Source organism: Barbus barbus, assembly GCF_936440315.1.
Source record: "Barbus barbus genome assembly, chromosome: 42".
NCBI lineage: Eukaryota > Metazoa > Chordata > Actinopteri > Cypriniformes > Cyprinidae > Barbus > Barbus barbus.
The window spans coordinates 20,132,818-20,153,532 of record NC_136720.1 but is presented as its reverse complement, the minus strand read 5'-3'; the positions used below and the strand labels follow the sequence as shown (position 1 = coordinate 20,153,532).

Here is a 20,715-nt window from a genome sequence, read left to right as displayed (position 1 = left end):
AACTGCCAAAATACAGACAGCATCTTGTAACATGTCCCACCAAAGACAGTAATATATTGGATCACTGTTACACAACAATAAAGGATGCATATCACTCTGTCCCACGGGCAGCTTTAGGACTCTCTGATCACTGTTTGGTTCATCTTATTCCGACCTACAGGCAGAAACTGAAATCAGTTAAACCTGTATTAAGGACTGTAATGAGATGGACTAATGAGACAGAGTGGGTTTTACAAGCCTGTCTCGACCTTACTGATTGGAGTGTTTTTGAAGCTGCTGCAAACGATCTGGACGAGCTCACAGAGACTGTAACATCTTATATCAGTTTCTGTGAGGATATGTGCATTCCAATTCTCTTCCAGTGACATGGCTTCAGTGTGGAAAGGTCTGAAAGACATCACCAATTACAAGAAACCATCCCCCAGCACTGTGGAGAATGAGTTCTATTGCAGGTTTGAAAAAACACCATTCACACCTCCTGCAACCCCCCTCTCCCCCACACCTGAACTGCAGATAAGAGAAGATGACATGCGCCAGGTCTTCAAAAAGAACACGAGAAGGAAGGCACCAGGCCCAGATGGTGTGACACCAGCCTGTCTGAAATCCTGTGCTGACCAGCTGGCCCCCATCTTCACACAGATCTTCAACAGATCACTGGAGCTGTGTGAAGTCCCCTCATGCTTCAAATGCTCCACCATCATCCCCGTCCCAAAGAAACCCAAGATAACAGGACTTAATGACTACAGACCTGTGGCTCTTACATCTGTGGTCATGAAGTCATTTGAAAAACTGGTTTTGGCTTATCTGAAGGACATCACGGGACCCCCTGCAGTTTTCCTACAGAGAAAACAGGTCTGTGGAGGATGCAGTCAAAATGGGACTGCATTACATACTGCAACACCTGGATAGACCAGGGACTTATGTAAGGATCCTGTTTGAGGACTTCAGCACGGCCTTTAACGCTATCATTCCAAACCTCCTCCTGCCCAAACTAACTCAGCTCTCCGTCCCCACCTTTGTCTGTCAGTGGAGTAGCTAGTGAGGCTGGGAAAATATACATCCAGCACCCGCACCATCAGCACTGGAGCTCCTCAGGGCTGTGTTCTCTCCCCACTGCTCTTCTCCCTCTACACCAATGACTGCACATCTAAAGAACCCTCTGTCAAGCTCCTGAAGTTTGCAGACGACACCACACTGATCGGCCTCATCCAGGACGGTGACGAGTCTGCTTACAGACGGGAGGTTAAGGAGCTGGCTGTCTGGTGCAGTCTTAACAACCTCCATGCTCAAAACTGTCGAGATGATCGTGGACTTCAGGAGAAACCCCCCTGCTCTCCCCCCACTCACCATCATGAACAGCACTGTGACTGCAGTGGAGTCATTCAGATTCCTGGGCACCACCATCTCTCAGGACCTGAAGTGGAACATTCACATTGACTCTATTGTTAAAAAGGCCCAGCAGAGATTGTACTTCCTTCGCCAACTGAGGAAGTTCAACCTGCCACAGGAGCTGCTGAAACAGATCTACTCTGCCATAATTGAATCCGTCCTCTGCACTTCAATAACTGTCTGGTTCAGCTCAGCTACCAAATCTGACCTCAGAAGACTACGGACGGTAGTCCGGACTGCTGAGCGAATCATTGGTACAACCCTCCCCACTTTCCAAGAACTGTACTTATCCAGAGTGAGAAAAAGGGCTGGTAAAATCACTCTGGACCCCTCACATCCAGCACACTCCCTCTATGAACTGTTACCATCTGGTCGACGCTACAGAGCTCTGAGAACCAGAACGACCAGACACAGGAACAGTTTCTTCCCTCAGGCAATCCATCTCATGAACATTTGAACTCTTAACAATAAACATGAAACACACAACACTATCATACTTTTTTATTTTTTATTTAACACACATACTTATTACATTTAAAATTTGCACCTAACATACCTGTACATACTGAATTGTTTATTTTGTATATTGTGTTTGTGCTATTTTGCATAGTGTCCATTTTGTATATTTGTACATTATTTTTGTTATTATCTGGGTCCTGTCGCTGTCATTCTGTCGCACTGTGGAGCTACTGTCACTGAAACAAATTCCTTGTATGTGCAAACATACCTGGCAATAAAGCTAATTCTGATTCGGATTTTTTTCGTACCCAGAGGACAACTCTGAGGTGTGAGAAAACACTGTATGTGATAAATAATGTCTTTGGTGACATAGATACACAAATGCAAACATAAATACTTTAACTTAAATATCAGACCTAATAATAGTATTCACAAAAGACTGTGTACATGATACTGAGTGCGTCCTCATTCAGTGTGCTAATGCCCTTTAAAATACATTCATACAGATCCTACTCAAAACCAGTACACAAAACTCACAAATCTGTGACAAAAATAAAAACATGCTCTTGCTTTAAAGTGCTTCGCATGGTAACAACACAACTGACCCAAGGTTATGCTCATGGCCAGGATGACTTTCATACACACACACATGCGTCTTTAGGACACAGATTCATAACTTTCTGTGTGTTCCTTCATCACAAACACGTCCACATTAGCGTGTAAGCGAATGCTTGTGTTTTTCTTAATGAACCAAGTAGGGCTTTAAAGGGGGATAAAGGTCATGAAAATACGCAATACACAGTGGCAGCACACAAAAACACACATACAAAGGACGATCAGGGCCAGATACTGACGCACTTGTTACATTCCAACCCATGTCACCAAGACGTTCACAACAAAATAAATAAATAGATAGTTAAATAGTCCAAAAAAAAAGGAATGTGATCAATATATATAAGTCAACATGAGGCAGGTTAAGAGGCTCTCCCTGTGCAAAAAGTACAGATTAACTGGCTCTCAGCAGTTTAAAAGCCTTTTAATTATGATTAGTAACGAGACAGCAATCAGATCGATTACAGCAGAGAGAATGGTGTTGGATATATAGAGAGCCATGGAGCAGATTAGCAACAAAGAATCAGCGATTACTACTTCCTATGATCATCATTATTAGAATCAGCCATGACAAGAAAAAATACTTTTACAGTTACGAACACCAATTCCAGCCCGTTTAAAGATAAATGAACAGTATAATGTGAATGCACAGAAAGGTATCAAGTAAATTCAGGCTTTTTGGTCGGTTCTCTGCCTTTCTGGAGCCATTTAAAAACAAGTTGTCCTATTACATACATCACATAGTGGGAGAGTTTGGCCTGGATACCTAGCTGGAATTGAGTTTTTGATGTTTAAGTAGGATTTTTGGGATTACTTCTGTTATTTTAATCCTCAGACATGTACTTTGATGTCTCACAGCATTCACCGGCATCCACAGACCCCCAAAAGGCATGGAACGTTTCTGAAAGTTTTAAATCGGTCGGTTTTACAGCTACTTTTCCAGCGTCTGTCAGGTATTTTTGGTGTGTGTATCCACCCACGTATTCAGACATGATTATTATAACAAAAGGGAATTCTTTAAATATATGACATGGCTGGAAGAGTGCTTTTGGAAGGCCATTTTCCCAAAAGACTTTGGAACGCTTGCTCCTCAAATTTTGGTAGAACTAGAATCTTTAATTAGAGTTACAAGAATGAGTTTGAGAAGTACTTAAGCGATGCCAGTCAAACGTGTGTTAAGAACATTTTTGAGGGCATTTATGATATTAAGAATTCGGTAATTTACTAAAAATACTGCTTGTGTCCATACAATGCAAGTGAATGGGGTGGGGTCCAAAACCAACTTCAGATCCCTTTGACTTGCATTGTATGGACATTTGTTTTAAATATCTTCTTTTGTGTTCCGCAGAATTAAAAAGTCATACAAGTTTGGAACTTTATGAGTAAATCATGACAAATGTTTTTTTTTTTTTTCAGAATAATGAAATTTTTTTTTAAGAGTGTTTTGGCAATCAAAATGGTTTTCAAACAGCCCTTAAGCTAGTTTTAGCCTCTATTATGGAGCTGTAACCTTGGTTATGGTTATTTATGGGTGAGTTATGACCATCATTTAAAAATGCTCCGAAAAGTCTTGCTTCTGTTTATAAAATGCAGCAAAGCCCAGCAGGAGTTGAAACTGAGAACTTGCGGATTATAACTCATTCTTGTGACTTTATGAACCTCGTGAAGTGTAATTTTTCAGGCGCCAGACCGCAAAGTGCATAGAGAAGCAACAATGAGTTAATTCGAATTCAACGGGGATTGCAACTGTATTGTTATGCGGGTTCAACCAAGGGACTACTGTGTTTAGAAATTCAGACAATTCGCCATTGTCTAAAACCTAACATTTAAACCCAAAGCTGCAGTAGCTATTGAAGTGAGAAGGTATCAGATGGTGGTCTTGCACCACCTCCAAACTCTGCTTTCTTCTTAAAAGTCTTTTGGAGACACAAGGTGAGAGGGTTCAGAGTTTTTTGAAACACACGAGCCTCACATTGACAGAAATCCAATCCCACACCTTGTTGAAATCCACATTAAAGACTCAGCCGGTTTGATCAGTGGTGTAGAAGTTAACAGCATTAGATGGGTCGGGACATAATGCAGAATAATCCCTTATCTGAAGACTTAACGACAATATGAAAATAAAGAATCTGTTTGAGTACCAAAAAATGAGAGGCCAGAGTCAAAGAGTTTGAGAGGCACCAAATTCAAAATTCGCCATGAAGTAACAAGAGGTCCTTTCTGTCCATAAAGGCACATTATACACTCCAGAAAACCAAGGCTGAGAGGAGGAAAGAGTACTATAGCAGTATCCTATTGCAATAAAATAGACAAACACCAGGACAGATATGTGTAACGCTGTTTTCTTGGTCTTAGTTTTAGCTGGACGTCCCTGTAGACTCAACCGTAGCTGTGTGGACTGCGTGGGTTAATGGGCGATGCTTCACGTCCGCTGTGCCCGACCAGTTGGTGAAGGCGATGACTGAGGTTTTGTACCTGGCAGGTACCGAGGACGCATCCGACGCGCATCAGCTGGGCGTGATGATGGTTGTGGTGGCCGTTTGAGTGCACGTTGCGACGACCTCTGAGTCTAGGGTTCTCTCCCGTTTCGGTGGACTCTTCTGCCATTGGTTGACTGATGTGGAATTGGTTTTTTGTTGAGTCTGAAGGTGGTGATTTGGAGAGAATGGCCCTCCATAGAATGGTGCGGTCGATGGAGACACTACGGTCAGTGTTTGGGCGCTCAGTAACATCTGGAGAGATGGTGTTTTCCTCTCTTAGCTGATGGAGTCTTGTCATGAAGTCCAACCTGCAATGAGACAGAGATGGTACTTAAAAATATTGCACTTGCTCAAGTTTGAACAGGTTATATGTTGTATTATTGTACTCTTGAATAGTTGATTCTGATTGGTCAATCTAAATCATATTTTATCCATCCTGTAGTCAAATATTTTCATCAAATAATGCTGATAAACTTTTAGAAATAGGTTATAATCTCCCCATTTTCTTATCATTCTTTTATACATTGTTTATCTATCTATCTATCTATCTATCTATCTATCTATCTATCTATCTATCTATCTATCTATCTATCTATCTATCTATCTATCTATCTAGGCTATATTCCTATCTATCATGGCTATTTTAACATAAATAAACTTATTGATTTTTATATTTATGAATGCAAGTTATTTTATAAATAATTGTATAATTAATATAATTTATTTAACTTATCAGTATGTCAATGCCTATTAGGGGTTAAAATTCTATTTTTAAACAATATATAAATTTTATACATAATTGTATAAATAATGTATAATGTCATTTATTTCGTTTATTTTACATTAATTGAATTTATAATTTATAGTTTATTAATAAATAGTAAATCGCACCTTACACTTTTTATTTATTGTGTTATGGAAGAATATCAGTTGTAAAAGTTTAAAGTATAAAACTATAAAAAATAATGGCACATTTCATGGTGAAATTGGGTTTATGCAACTATTTATTACACAGAATTGGCTTGATCCAACATTTAGTATCATTTACTGCAGATACTAAATGTGCAGTTTGGTCAACCGTGCAAACATTTACTGCAAACACCGACTGCTCACTGTTCAAAAAGGGTATGACTCCTTGTGACACAGTGTATGGCAAACACACTTGATTTACTCTGGTCTTGCTGTAATGGCTGAGGCCACCTGCTCTCTATTTGATTATCACACACTGGATACTGACATCCTTGCTTTTTGGACAGACCTCTTAGAATTAGCAAGCAAGCAGCAGCTCATGGTAGGTGCATGCTAAGACAGTGGCAATTTTTTAGACTCATGATACATAACGTTCCCTGCATTTTTGCACTTTTATTACATGCATTTTTGTACTTTTATTTACAAATGATCTTAAAAATCTGGGATAAGCATAACTATAAAAGAGCAAACTCTAAATCAGAAATTTGAGAAATGGCAGGGTGTATTGCTGGGTTGGACCACACCATCTAATCTCACGGTGTCATGCTAAATTTAGTAACGCTAACATCGCCAGACATGTCTTTGACATTTTTTGCATGCACGCTCTTGAAAGTTTAAAAAACTCACCTTTCCAGAAATATCAGTAGTCTTGCAATTTTTGTCTAAATGTTTAATATTAGACCTTTTATTATTTATTTATATTATTTTTATGCATTGTTTAAAATTCTCAATATAAAATAAATATATTCTTAATATAATACAGTAGGAATTTTCTTCTCTTATTTCGTTAATATATTCTTTCCTCAGAAATTTTACTTTCTCAATGCACAAACTACATGCAGCCAGCTAGTTTTTTCCATTGCATTGTGGTCAACCAAAATACCACCTCTTTAGAATATAATGATTATCTGCCCAAAGTGGCCTGGATGAATAGTAATTTTCTCTCTGTTTCAATGTAAGCCATGCCACTGGTCTAATATGCTATGAAGTATTTCAATTTTTGCGTATTCAGCTGCAAGTCTCCACAAAACTCCATCTCAGCAGCTTCACATGATCAAAGCTAAGCTAGTTTCCCTTTGAACTTGATCCAACTATGACATTTATTAGATGCTTAAGCAGAGATAAGCTTCATCCGTTTGTCCTTTCACCTCTTCTAAAACCCCATTATCACACCTCAATATTTCTCAAATCCTTTAAAAGATATATAAATATCTGAAAGGTGACCCTGTCTCGTGGCTCATCCTAAATGTGCTCACACTTCTAAACTTGAAGAGATTTAGAACCTTGAAGAACTTTAAAAATACATGGAACTTTCTATTGCACAAAAGGTTTTTTTATAGTGGCAAAAGGTTCTTCTATAAGGAATCGCTGCTTTGTGATTTCTAGGGTTTTCTAGATCTAGAGATTTTGCTATACAGCAAACAGTGACCATTGTTTCTAGAAATGTTCTGTTTAGCTATCCCATTGTGATCCATTTGTTAGATGGTGAATAAACTTGAGCAGGGCTGCCACTTTACATATAGTTGAACAGACGTGCTAATTAAAAATTTCACCTGGCGACATTTACCTAACAGACCACAATGAAATGGGATCTGATTCTGGGGTATTTGTAGTCTGAGCCTACTGTTCAGTCAGGAAAATTAGCACCTGGACCTCGAAATTCAACCCATCTTGGTATAAAGGTGGTAATCATGTTTTGCAGAAACTCTGTTTGCAATACGCTGAATAGTCGAGGCACTCCCAGAAACCATGTCGAATCTCCATCAAATGAGCAAATATCAACCTGATCACCTTTGAAGGTGGACTTTGCGTCTGAGTGATTTAATCTTTTGTAATGCAATATGTTCATTGCTGCCACTGGCTGCACACCTCTTGTCGTGCTTGTTGCTGGCAGACTGCCACCAAAACCCTGTGATGCCTTGTGGGAACAATTTCTTTGTGGGAAAACAAGGAGATTTGATATTTGATTGGTTTATTCTGTGATCCTCCACTGAGAGAGGCAGGTCAGATCAATCCAGTATTAATGTTTGTTCTTGCCGTAAGCCCGTGATTTTTGCACCTCTCTGAAACTGGTCATGGCTGTTTGTGAATTGGTCATAAGCGGGTTATATTTAGCCGAACAGAGAAGAAGTAATTAATGTACCTGGGCTCTTAAATGGGTAGCGTGACCATAAGTCAAACCAAGTGACCTTCTCCAGTTACTACGAGATATATACTGGTACATATGGCACATAATGCAAATTTTATGCTCAGGAACAGTAGGATAAAAATGCTTATGGAGTGGTTGCAATGGTGGTTGCACCCATATTATTATATAATTATTTTTTAATAATTATAATTTAACATATTAAATAAAAAATAAAAAAGAATTCATTATTTTAAAAAATTATAATTAAAATTATAAGTTGAAGTGCCATAGTAATAATATTCTACATATATCACTGATAATCTATATTCAGTAAATGGGTGCTAAAGGGTGGAGATAGATAGAAATAAAATTGTGAAAGGCTGTCTGTTGAGACAGCTAGTTATTTGAGTAATTAAACTGACCAATGTTAGATTAGTTCATGAAACCAAAGAAAATGACCCTTGTCCCCTAAACCACCTTAAACATGCTCCATGCATCCATATAAAATGTGAAATACTTGATTATTGGATTATTGTTTAGAGAAACAGCACTTTAAGGGTTAAACTGTGAATAGCTATAATGAAACTCAAAAGAGTGACAGTAATTTGAGTCTGTCAATGGTTAGCGTATAGCGGTAAATAGGGGCATTTCGAGTCCTTCCTCCTCTTGTGTTTGTTTTTATGGTTTCAGTTCAGAGTGGAAACATGCCGCTTGAGGATGAGGAGAAAGGAATTTTGGTCTTAGTTACTAATCCACAGCGGAATTCTGCTTGACAGATGAGTTTTCCCTCTTGCCGCTAGCAATAATGTCCAAGCAGCGTGGTGTACAATGCTAATGTTTATGTTGTAAACGGAGGACTGCATAACTCAAGTCCAAACATGACCGGCCGGATTCCCATTGAGTGTGAACCAGCATAGCTTCGAAAAAGTGAACTTTGGGACTTGTTTCCTCCAATATGACAACCAAACTTAACTGAGAGTAGAATCTGTTGCTCTATAATAGACAGTAACCTCAACTTCCTTTAAATCCTCTTTATTAATGATTATAGAGGATAAAAAGTCAGTAAATTATACCAAGAGCCTCATATATCCTGTCTAACACAGCGCTGAACCAAACAACAACCATTTCGGTCATGGAATGCATACGATGCCACAAATAAGCATCCAGTTTATGGCTGTTGTTTTAAATGTACATTTGACTTGTCGTTTGGCTTCTCTCTGCATATTCTCTCACATACTAAACCTCAAGATATTATGTAAGGCTATGTTTTGCGTAGTTATTCTCAGAGACCCGTTTCCTTAAAAATGTGTTTAAACCACCAGAACGGGCCATGTTCAATTCAGGGACAGTATGTCACAGCATGTCAAACAATAAAAATCCCTGGCTGGTATCGCAAAGGTTGCTGTACATTCTGTGGGTGCTTATCGAACACTAAGTGAGTCCATGTAAAGAACGCAAAGTTCTCCAAGAAGAATTAGGAAACTACTGAGAGATATCAAAAGGTCAAAGACAAAAAAGTAGACTAAATAGGGACTATTTTATGATGCTTTTATCAGGCTTTTTGGAGATTTGATCCACTTTGTATGCAGAAGAGAAGCATCTCGTGACATGAGGGTAAGTAAATGATGGAAGAAGTTTCATTTTTGGTGAACTGTTTGTCTCTTTAGAGCCACCTGACATTATTACAGTAATCAGAAACTGCCCTAACACAACATTATTATCAGTTGTTTATTGTCACTGTGTAACTGTAAATCAGATGCCTGTGACTCAATATCAGTCTAATGTTCTCACTAAATATCGCAAAGCCCAGCAGAAAAGCATGCGTCTTGCATTTGCCACAATTATACTGTAAATACTGTAGGTCAAGGGCATATACAGTCCATCCTTGAAATTTTGGTTTGACACATGAGGCATTATGGGGTGGGGAAAAGTGCCAGAAGATTTTAATGAGCTGCTATGAAGGCAAGATTAGGTTGTGAGAAAAAACTATCCATTAAGCTTATGAAATGCAATTTTCTAGTGCAGCTTTTCAAAGCTTGAATGATCAATTTTTGTTTTTCTGTTCCTCAGGTTAATATTGATGAAGAGAAATACACAGCTCAGCAAAACACAAGTGAGCACAGCAGGTGTCAGCCAGAAGAGGGCACACACAGACACTCGTACTTAGCAATTCATTCCTTTTGAGTGCCGTCATCAGTAGTCAGCCAGCAATAATGACTGGACAAAGAATATCATTGCTTTAATACATTTAAATTGCAGTGTTCAAGAATAACTACTCAACACATGCTATTTCAGAGATTTGCTGCCAAAGGAATGTGCATTTGGAAAAAAGTGGCAGAATTACTTGATAACACACTCCCACTGTTAATATATCATTATGTCACATTTGTGGGAGAATTATACTTTTGAATCAGGCTGTTTCTTATTCGACTAACCTTGACTCAGAAATGACGCAAGCACTTATCACAAAAAAAAAAACTTTGTATATTAATTTGTGTCACTTCAGAAGGAATGGCGGTCATAATAAAGTATTCTGTTAATCTCATGATATGCACCAATGTCTTTTGGGAAGTGGCTAATTACTTGTTTTGTGAGGTTAGGAGCCAAAAAATGCATGATGCAATGATGTTTGCTCCTTACCTTATGTAAAAGGGTACATTGTATATAGTAAAAGTTCATTATTATCTGAACCCATTTAATAGCTTTTTTTTTCAACTCATTGGAAACAAACGATATGCCTTTTTCAATAAAGTTTCAGGAAAGTTACTGAAAGTGTGTTTTTATAATCGGTGGGAAAATACCACAGTAAAAAAGTTCCTCAATAAGACCCAATAGAAACTTCTGAAGATTTTCTTATTATCAGGAAATCTTAGGGGAAAAGGAAATGAAAATCAAATCTAATAATAAAGTCCTTTACTTTCATTTAATGTAATATTACTTTGAAATCTATTTTTCATAATGTGCCTCAGTCAGTTCCTTATTCAGAATAAGGCTTCCCCGCTGATCATTAATTTAACTGCTGGAATTTTTTTCATATTGTGAGCAAAATTTAGTAAAATATAGGTCCCTTTAAATATTAAGCTATATTTATGTATATGTTTTCAAATTTCTATTGATGGAGGTTCAACACATGTCATCTTTCAGAGGTGCAGACTGGAATGAAACAGCTCTGGTTAAATATAAAATATAATGCAATCTTTGTGGATGAATGTGTATGAACGACTTATTTGATAAGCATTTTTTTTATAATAGGCTGTATGTTTATATATGTTAAATATTATCACAGAATGTCACTGAAAAAGCTTGCTTTTGTAAAAAAAATAAAAAAAGAAAAGTTGGCCGGCAGCCAAGTGTGAATGGTGGGATGCGTGCGTTTATACAGTCACGTCTACCATCCTAACTGACCTTGTTCACTTCATTAGCCTATCTCTCGTGAAATAATCTCCTTTTGTATAGAATGCATCCCTAGTGCCAGCCTACTTAGAAGGAGCGTTTGACTCTTTTCAGCGAATCGGTTCTTTTGAACGCTCCGTTTTAAAGATTCACCGGCAAGGCTACAACATTTTAATAAAGCCGGTTTTGACTTTGTTGCTGTATATTAAAGTGTTTTACTAATAAAGGTGTTTATTTTTAATTTCACGTGCTCTAATTAAGTTCATAAAAACAATCCTTATTATAATTTACATTTATAATACTAGGCTAATATAAAATTAAATTATACATACAAACTCAGTTTGTCCGGTACTTTGCAACATTTCTGGAAAGTAACGTAACATTTTCATACGATTTCAAAGTCAGTGATTTGATGACTCGAGTCCGATTCGTGAATGAATCTCTCAGACCGGTTTAGTAAACTGGTTCAGCGGATTCATTAGAAAGATTCGACTCAAAAGAACGGTTCCTTTGAATATAGCACAGCGCAGCCGTTCATTCATCCTTCAGCGCTTCTCGAGATTACTTCACAACAGAAGTCTGCACATATAGCCATACATAGGCTGCTATACTAAACAAAAGTTAAAAGACCGACCATCTAATTTTAGGTATTTAAAAAGCAGTTCCTACCTGTTTCGCACCGGTAGAGCCAGCAGTTGTGAGGAGAGCAGGCTGATGCAATACACAAAAACCGGGAAAAGGGCTCTCATCGTGGGCGAATTATGTTCTCACGCCCCCTTGGTCAGGAGGGGGCTTCCAATGCACCTGGACAATATTGAATTTCCAGCAACTGAAGCTTCCAAGTCAGACCAAAAGTCCAACTTCAGGGTACTGTGGTGTTTCAACTGTTCCTGAAATGAAGGGGAGGAAAATATTAATTGATGCCTACTACATTTATTTTCCCCACGCGCAAATTAAAAACACATTAGACTACTGCAAGCATTTGCTGTGCATCAGATATCTATAATGCCAACGTTTAACTGCATTTAATATTTATATGATTTAATATTACACACAAAAGGGTTAAAGTCGTGCTGTATTACTGCATAAGCTCTAATTAGTTGCCAACTAATTACAGACTCCTTTTTCTTAGTTCCATTTTAAAACTAATTCTGACTATATTTTATTTAAGTGCATCATATATATATATATATATATAAACGTTACTGACCTTTATCTCAGGTGAAGATCTAACGCGCAAAACTGTCTGGAGAATTTTCCCACGGGTGCGCACGCGCTCGCCAAGATCAAGCTCTTGTGAAGTCTGAGGTTCAGCTGACATTGAGGCGTTTAAATATGGACTGGGCGGGACTACAGCGCGATTTTTCAAAGGTGTGTCGAATCCCTTATTCACTCCGGATCATGAGTCACATATACGGGCAAACTTGACTGGTGTCGAACACAGTTATTCCCCTATTCCTTTTACGCGTAACTTTGATATTGCATTTTTAGGGCTGCTTGTAAAATGCAGGCTATTAAATGTTGATTTGAATATAACAGGGATTCTTTAGAAGATAAGCAATAGCTTTTGCATTGTTACACATTTGTGATCAATAACAAAATGCAAGTTTTAAATGGTATCAATAACATCATTTACAAGCATTTTTCACCTCGTTTTACTAACACTCTAACATTCTCACGAAACCCCTTCTCTTGTGTTTATCTCTCAGCATTGGTGTGAGTGTGCAGAGGGGATAAGAATGCTAAGACTGGTTGACTTTCCCAGAAATTCAGGAGGGCAGGACGCACCCTCGCATGTCTCTAATCAATGTGCATTTTAGTCTTAGACATTCTCTTCCAATTGTTGCACAAAACTTCTTTTGCACTTTTGTTGCAAAACAGGTGGTGATATTATCTGCAAAGTCATTTTATATTATTCAGTAAGTTGCAAATGTACTATATAAAGAAGCGTGGAGTTTGAATGGGATGTATAGTTACTGTCTTATTTAATATGCATATTGAAACCCAAGAATATGAATAGTGAAACTTTAAATTGGCATGTCATTAACTATATTATTTCATATTTATTTCCTTTTTTGAAATCTTTCATTCACAGTCATGGTGCAGTTTTAATGTCAGTTGAGCATGTGACAAACAAACGTGAAATATTTGTGGTGTCTTCTTTTTTCCTTGAAAAATCAAGGAAATGTCACAAGTGCAGTTCAGTTTTAGCCTCTAAATGATTTTTTAGCCCATGTTTGAGCAGCGATCGTACCGTCAATAACAAATACACAAAATATTATATCAAAATGCTGGCTAAAATCTAAGATTAACATCTATTCTTCACAATCTCTTTCTTTTTTCTTTAGAAATGTCCCACATCTCTGCAGTTGGACAATATACAGTATGTCACTTATTCAGGTCAGTGTTGGACATTTATTAAAGTTTTTTTTTTTCAGTCATAGTTTTTAATTAGTAAATGTGTATTACATGAATTGGTATGATATTGGAAAATTCATCAAGTGAAGTGTATAATGAACCAAGATGACTGAATAATGAAGTAATTCTTAGAGACCTGCAAGATGTACGTGTCTAGGACTTAACCAGGTTGGCAAGTGTTACCATTTACATAATCATGAAAAATCATGTGACAACAGAACTGTGAATTGGAGCCAAATTTCAGATGAGAGCAATTGGTTTCCCCTCTGATCTCTCATTCACTGTATGCCAATTAGTTTACATGAGCAACTACACGCTACAGCCAATGAATCCAGTACAAACCGAAACACATGTGATCTGTTAAGCTGTGGTGGTTTTCCCAAAACATGTTAATGTTTTAAATCAGAATTAGTTCAAAAGCTTCCCACATAAATAATGAGTTTTAATAAATATGAGTATAGGAGGCCATATGATTGGATAAATCAATTTAATTAGGAATAATAGAGAATGGCTTGACGTAATATCCAAACAATAGTCTTATTCTATACAAAGAATGACATGCAATGTGTACAAAAGAAGAATAAGGTCACACATGAGCTTGCACCTCCCAAATACAAAATCAATACACTACAACATAGCCTACTGTAAATAAGTGTAGAAATTATGTCATTTAAGTGCATTAGTCTAATAATGACAGAGGATAGAAAGATATATAGATAGATGGATGGATAGATAGATAGCACTGGATAAGTAAGCTGTTGTCTCTTGTTTGCTGCCCCCTAGTGAATATTAGTATTACTAGACTGAAAAAAATTTCAAAAGAGAAATTTACAGCGGATTTGATCTCCCAGGGAAAAATTCTCATCACGTGCAAAGCGCACATAAACAACATCTTAAACATTTCAAACACAAAAACAAACCTCTCCAATGATGGTCCTTGCACTGAAATATCAGTGACGTCTTTAACCCCCCCTTTCTCCCCAGTAGGATGAAATGATAAATCCCTGTGTTAAATCAATATGAAAACATGCTTGTTCCCACTGAGCTTGTTTCTCTCACATGTTTACGATGGCCCATCGTCAAGTTTGAGAACACAACTGGTTTGTTATGGCTCACAGTCAAGTTTATTTGCACCACTGTGATGGACAGTTACGGTCATGTTTGTTTTACAGTGCTTCTGTTTCTGGTCTGTTACTATTACCCATGAGTCAGTGCGCCTGTGTGTCTGTATGCCTATATTTACACTTAACTATGGATCTGTGTGTGGGAATGGCAGTCTGTTTGAGCGGTTGTATTCGGGTGTGACTGCTGAGGAACAATGGATGTATATTTCCAAAAATACTTTCTATGAATGAAGACAAAGACACGAGTCTGTGTGCTAGTGGATCAAATAGCTGGCAGTTATATAAGATGAATGAATGCTGGTTCATCAACAGACACCGACCTCCGCGGATGTTTCATCTTGTCATTTCATCATCCTCACATGACTCATTGTTATATTCTCATCCTGCCATCGAACAGGATTAATCTGGCTGACACTGGTTACATTCTTCATCATTTTTATTAGACTTTTATTTTCATTTAGTTCATTAGCAGCATGAGCCACATTTAATCAAAGTACTTTATTATTAAGAAAATTATTGTTTTGGATAAAATATTGCCAGTATTCAATATAGTAACAGTCATAAAAATGTCAATATCAACATGACATAATATATATAGTATACATTTAATTTTATACTTAAAATAAGCATAAAATAAGCATTCAACAAGATTATTAGGGCTGATTTTTCTTATGATTTATTTACATTTTTTAGAAAGATACATACAGAGGAAAAGAAAGTGGACAAAAAAAAAGAAAAAGCAACAGAACAATATTTTTATGCAAATTATTTAGGTATTGCCTGTTTCTTTCTGCGTTCAAATTTGGTCAAATGTCACTTCCTTTCTGTCTCACATGGATTGTTTAGGATGTTTCCTGTAAACAATATGTTTCATGTTTTATGTTTGATGTTAAAACACAAATGTAAGGAACTCAAAAAGTTGAATTTACTATACACACTATAATCTGTGTGAGAACAAAAAAAAGATAATTGCAACCAAATGTTCATTTTGTTTGTTTGTTTGTTTTTTTCTTTACAGAACAACAAATTATGAAATACTCTTGTAATAAAATAATGTCAACTCAAATTAATAGTTAATGTCCATTTATTCGTACAGTTCATATTCAAATTAATTTTGATATGTGAAATGTATATTCATATTAATTTATATATTAATTTAATTTTTCAAAAGCTATAAAAAAAATTGAATTAAGTCTTTTAATAATTTTATTAATTTTAAACTTTTTATAATGTCAACTCAAATCAATATTTTTTGTCTATTTATTTATATGATGCAGTCACCTCATCATTTACACAAAATAAAGTGATTAAATGAATATTATTTTAAGACTTCAATACGTGCCTTTCTTAGAATGCATACTATTCTACTACAATGTGTATTTACATAATTGCATATATTTTATATGAATTGCATATATGTTTTTGTTAAATATATATTCAAATTAATTTATATATATATAGTATCTCACAGAAGTGAGTACACCCCTCACAGTTTTGTTTATTATATACACTATATTGCCAAAAGTATTGGGTCACCTCCTTCTAATGAACAGGTTTGACTACTTTAGTAATTTCTATGAGTACAAATCTTAATGTTTAAGCATATAATGATATTCTAGGGAATTGTGTGCTTCTAATTTTATTGCAACAGTTTGGACAGGATCCTTTTCTATGCTTACATGACAGTGCCTCTGTGTATAAGGCAAGATTCAAAAAGAAATTATTAATTCAGTCAGTGTGGAAGAACTTGACTGGTCTGCAGAAAGCAAAGTCCTAATCCCAACTGAACACCTCTGGTGTGACTTTAAATGCAGAGCTTGAGCAAAAAACTCATCACCAAACACCACATTATATGGTTAAACATTAAGATTTGTACTCATGGAAATCACTAAAGTAGTCAAGCCTGTTCATTAGAAGAGGGTGACCCAATACTTTTGTCAATATAGTGTACATCTTTTCATGTGACAACACTGAAGAAATGACACTTTGCTACAATGTAAAGTAGTGAGTTTACAGCTTGTATAACAGTGTAAATTTGCTGTCCCCTCAAAATAACTCAACACACAGCCATTAATGTCTAAACCGCTGGCCACAAAAGTGAGTACACCCTAAGTGAAAATGTCCAAATTGGGCCCAATTAGCCATTTTCTCTCCCCGGTGTCATGTGACTCATTAGTGTTACAAGGTCTCAGGTGTGAATGGGGAGCAGGAGTGTTAAATTTGGTGTTATCGCTCTCACTCTCTCATACTGGTCACAGGAAGTTTAACATGGCACCTCATGGCAAAGAACTCTCTGAGGATCTGAAAAAAAGAATTGTTCCTCTACATAAAGATGGCGTAGGCTATAAGAAGATTGCCAATACCCTGAAACTGAGCTGCAGCACGGTGGCCAAGATCATACAGCGGTTTAACAGGACAGGTTCCACTCAGAACAGGCCTCGCCATGGTCGACCAAAGAAGTTGAGTGCACGTGCTCAGCGTCATATCCAGAGGTTGCGTTTGGGAAATAGACGCATGAGTGCTGCCAGCATTGCTGCAGAGGTTGAAGGGGTGGGGGGGTCAGCCTGTCAGTGCTTAGACCATATGCCGCACACTGCATCAAATTGGTCTGCATGGCTGTCGTCCCAGAAGGAAGCCTCTTCTAAAGATGATGCACAAGAAAGCCCGCAAACAGTTTGCTGAAGACAAGCAGACTAAGGACATGGATTACTGGAACATGTCCTGTGGTCTGATGAGACCAAGATAAACTTATTTGGTTCAGATGGTGTCAAGCGTGTGTGGCGGCAACCAGGTGAGGAGTACAAAGATCTGGGGCTGCATGAGTGCTGCCGGCACTGGGGAGCTACAGTTCATTGAGGGAACCATGAATGCCAGCAGAGACTGGGCCGCAGGGCAGTATTCCAACATGATAACAACCCCAAACACACCTCCAAGATGACCACTGCCTTGCTAAAGAAGCTGAGGGTAAGGGTGATGGACTGGCCAAGCATGTCTCCAGACCTAAACCCTATTGAGCATCTGTGGGGCATCCTTAAACGGAAGGTGGAGGAGCGCAAGGTCTTTTGTCATGGAGGAGTGGAAGAGGACTCCAGTGGCAACCTGTGAAGCTCTGGTGAACTCCATGTCCAAAAGGGTTAAGGCATTGCTGGAAAATAATGGTGGCCACACAAAATATTGACACTTTGGGCCCAATTTGGACATTTTCACTTAGGGGTGTACTCACTTTTGTGGCCAGCGGTTTAGACATTAATGGCTGTGTGTCGAGTTATTTTGAGGGGACAGCATTTACACTGTTATACAAGCTGTACACTTACTACTTTACATTGTAGCAAAGTGTCATTTCTTCAGTGTTGTCACATGAAAAGATATAATAAAATATTTACAAAAATGTGAGGAGTGTACTCACTTCTGTGAGATACTATATATATATATATATATATAAACGTCATAACAATTATATGCTTTGAAACATAAAAAAAACACATGAATTAATACTGAAAAACCTCTAATTAAGATTATAAATATAATCATTTTACTTTTTCACAAATCAAAAGCTCAAGCCTCCAAAACACTTAAAAAAAAAAAAAAAAAAAAATCAAGATTAGCAGAGTTTTCCTCACAGCTCAGATACTGTGATATAGGATGCTCTGAGATGACCTATGATTTATGAGCCAAGAAACCTCTTCCTGTCTATTGGTTTGTTGACAGGATGTCACATGATTTGCAAATCCGGCCAAACAGCTCTGCTTTACATTCTCCCAATAGGCTACATGTCATGCGATGGAGGCCCAGACACCTTTACACACACAGACAGAGCACTACCTTTAGAAACATGTGTCTACACATTTGCCCTTCCTGTCACATGGCTCCGAACAAAGCAGCCCATGGCTCTTCCTGTCATCTTCTCACTTGTCACTTTTCTGTTTCATAAGATTATTACTCAGCTTCTGTTATGAGAAAAGACACCTTTTTGTATTCACATAGAAATCTTCTGCAAATTTGAGTTAAATTTCAAGCTTCTTGGGCTGGATAAATAATAACCTCAGATATCCCACAATGCACCTTTCTTGCAGACACACAGGTGCAGTGGTTGCCCTTTTGGGTTGATAGTATAATCGGCTCTTTTTTGGGAACTGGATATGGAGGTGCCCAGCTGCATGGAAGATTTTTCTCAAGGCACTGTGGGAAACCTGATCTCTGTGTCCACTAAGGGACTCCACTCCTCTGTCTTTCTTCCTTTCTCAGTCTTTCTACTTTTTCTTTTTTTTATGAATTTGTTCATTTTGATTAGAATTTTGGGTTGTCACAAAACCGAGGGCTAAGGTGTCATGTGATCCACTTGACCCGATGAAATTCCATGACTCGTTTGACTGGCGATCCTGACCTCAACATCCGAAAAATGGATTGAAAAATTGCATATTTAAAAAATAAAAATATGAAAAATAATATGTTGTAAATAAATTTTAAATAAATAAGTATAATTTACATACATAAATAAATGGACTTTCTGGCGCTTGCCTTAGAGATTTGCTTATTTTGGACAAATAGTTTGTTATTCCTGTGAACATTCAGCTAAATTGAGGGTCGATGGCAGGCTGACAGTATAACACGGCTGTGAATGTTTTGAATTCTGGTGTGATAAATACTCTGGGTCAAAGGACTTTACACAGGAAGTGTTGGAATTCTTTTGGAGGTGTGTCGATGCTGACAGGCAAGGACGCAGGCCTCAGATTGTGGGATAGGGGGGTTATCCGGTAGGCCTTTTCAGCTTTTTCCTCTGTGATGAGACTCGTAACTGCAACATTTATGCAACAAGTGACTGTCCAAACATTGAGTCTTTATAGCAAAATCCATGTACTCATGGAATCAGTGCAATTTTGTTACCTAAGCAATGACAGCTGAGCTAATGTTTGAGGGGTGGAGATAAAAGGCAGATAAAAGGGACTGAGGGGTCAAGAACTACATATGGTTTGTACAGCTAAGAAAATTGTGCAGGATTTATTTATTTTGACTGTAATGAGGGTTGAGATGACCTTCCATTTAGATAAAAACTTCTGAAAGCAGTTCACATGAGAATGCTCGAGTGAAGTCCATAAAACACTGCATTTGATTTCATGCAAAAATTACAATAAAATAAAATTCTTTTTTTTCCCTGCTTAGTCTTGGGTGTTTTGGCAAACAAAAAAAGTGCTTTAGATCAATTCAAATGCATCCAGAAAGCATTTGTGTATTTTTTTTGCATGCCTTCCAATAATTTGCATGCAACAGAACAAGACAAATAATAATAAAAAAAGTTTTTGATTCAAATTATTTATGCATCGCCTCTATATTCATACAGATTTCTCAGTGAATTTGGTCAAATGCCAGGTTATATATTAGCACAAATGACCAACTGACTGTATTGTATAAATAAATAAATAAATAATATATTTACATTTAAACCCAAACACCATCTTACTTATTAATCTCTCTATTTATTACAGCTGTCCATATAGAACTGTTAACGTTACAGTATCAGGCAATATATGTTTCCTGTTTGCACTATTAATTTTTTTTAAACTGTGAAAATATGGGAATACCCCTTTCACCATTATTAGATTAGATTAGATTCAACTTTATTGTCATTTATGCAGAGTACAAGTACAGAGCTAATGAAATGCAGTAATTGTAAGGCCATTAATACTTATAACTGATAAAAACAACTTCTTTTCTGAAAAAGTATGTGACCCTGGACCACAAAATC

General features: G+C 37.2%; 1 protein-coding gene across 1 annotated transcript; it reads right to left on the bottom strand.

The window, feature by feature from the left end:
• Positions 1-1,903: 1,903 nt before the first annotated feature.
• LOC306861198 (uncharacterized protein) lies at positions 1,904-12,757 on the bottom strand. The gene is made up of 3 exons (XM_079403337.1): positions 12,641-12,757; positions 12,100-12,320; positions 1,904-5,248 (listed from the first exon to the last, which is right to left on the bottom strand). Exons 2-3 carry the CDS (start codon positions 12,177-12,179, stop codon positions 4,840-4,842), a joined length of 489 nt encoding a protein of 162 aa, XP_079259463.1. The 5' UTR covers positions 12,180-12,320; positions 12,641-12,757; the 3' UTR covers positions 1,904-4,839.
• Between the last annotated feature and the right edge of the window lie 7,958 nt (positions 12,758-20,715).

What these genes read in the sequence shown, in the direction of transcription:
- LOC306861198 (XM_079403337.1), bottom strand. Translation starts at nt 12,179, where the DNA reads ATGAGAGCCCTTTTCCCGGTTTTTGTGTATTGCATCAGCCTGCTCTCC. An exon ending in GCTCTACCGGTGCGAAACAG is followed by an intron (nt 5,249 to 12,099) that starts GTAGGAACTGCT and finishes GTCTCATTGCAG; the next exon opens with GTTGGACTTCATGACAAGAC.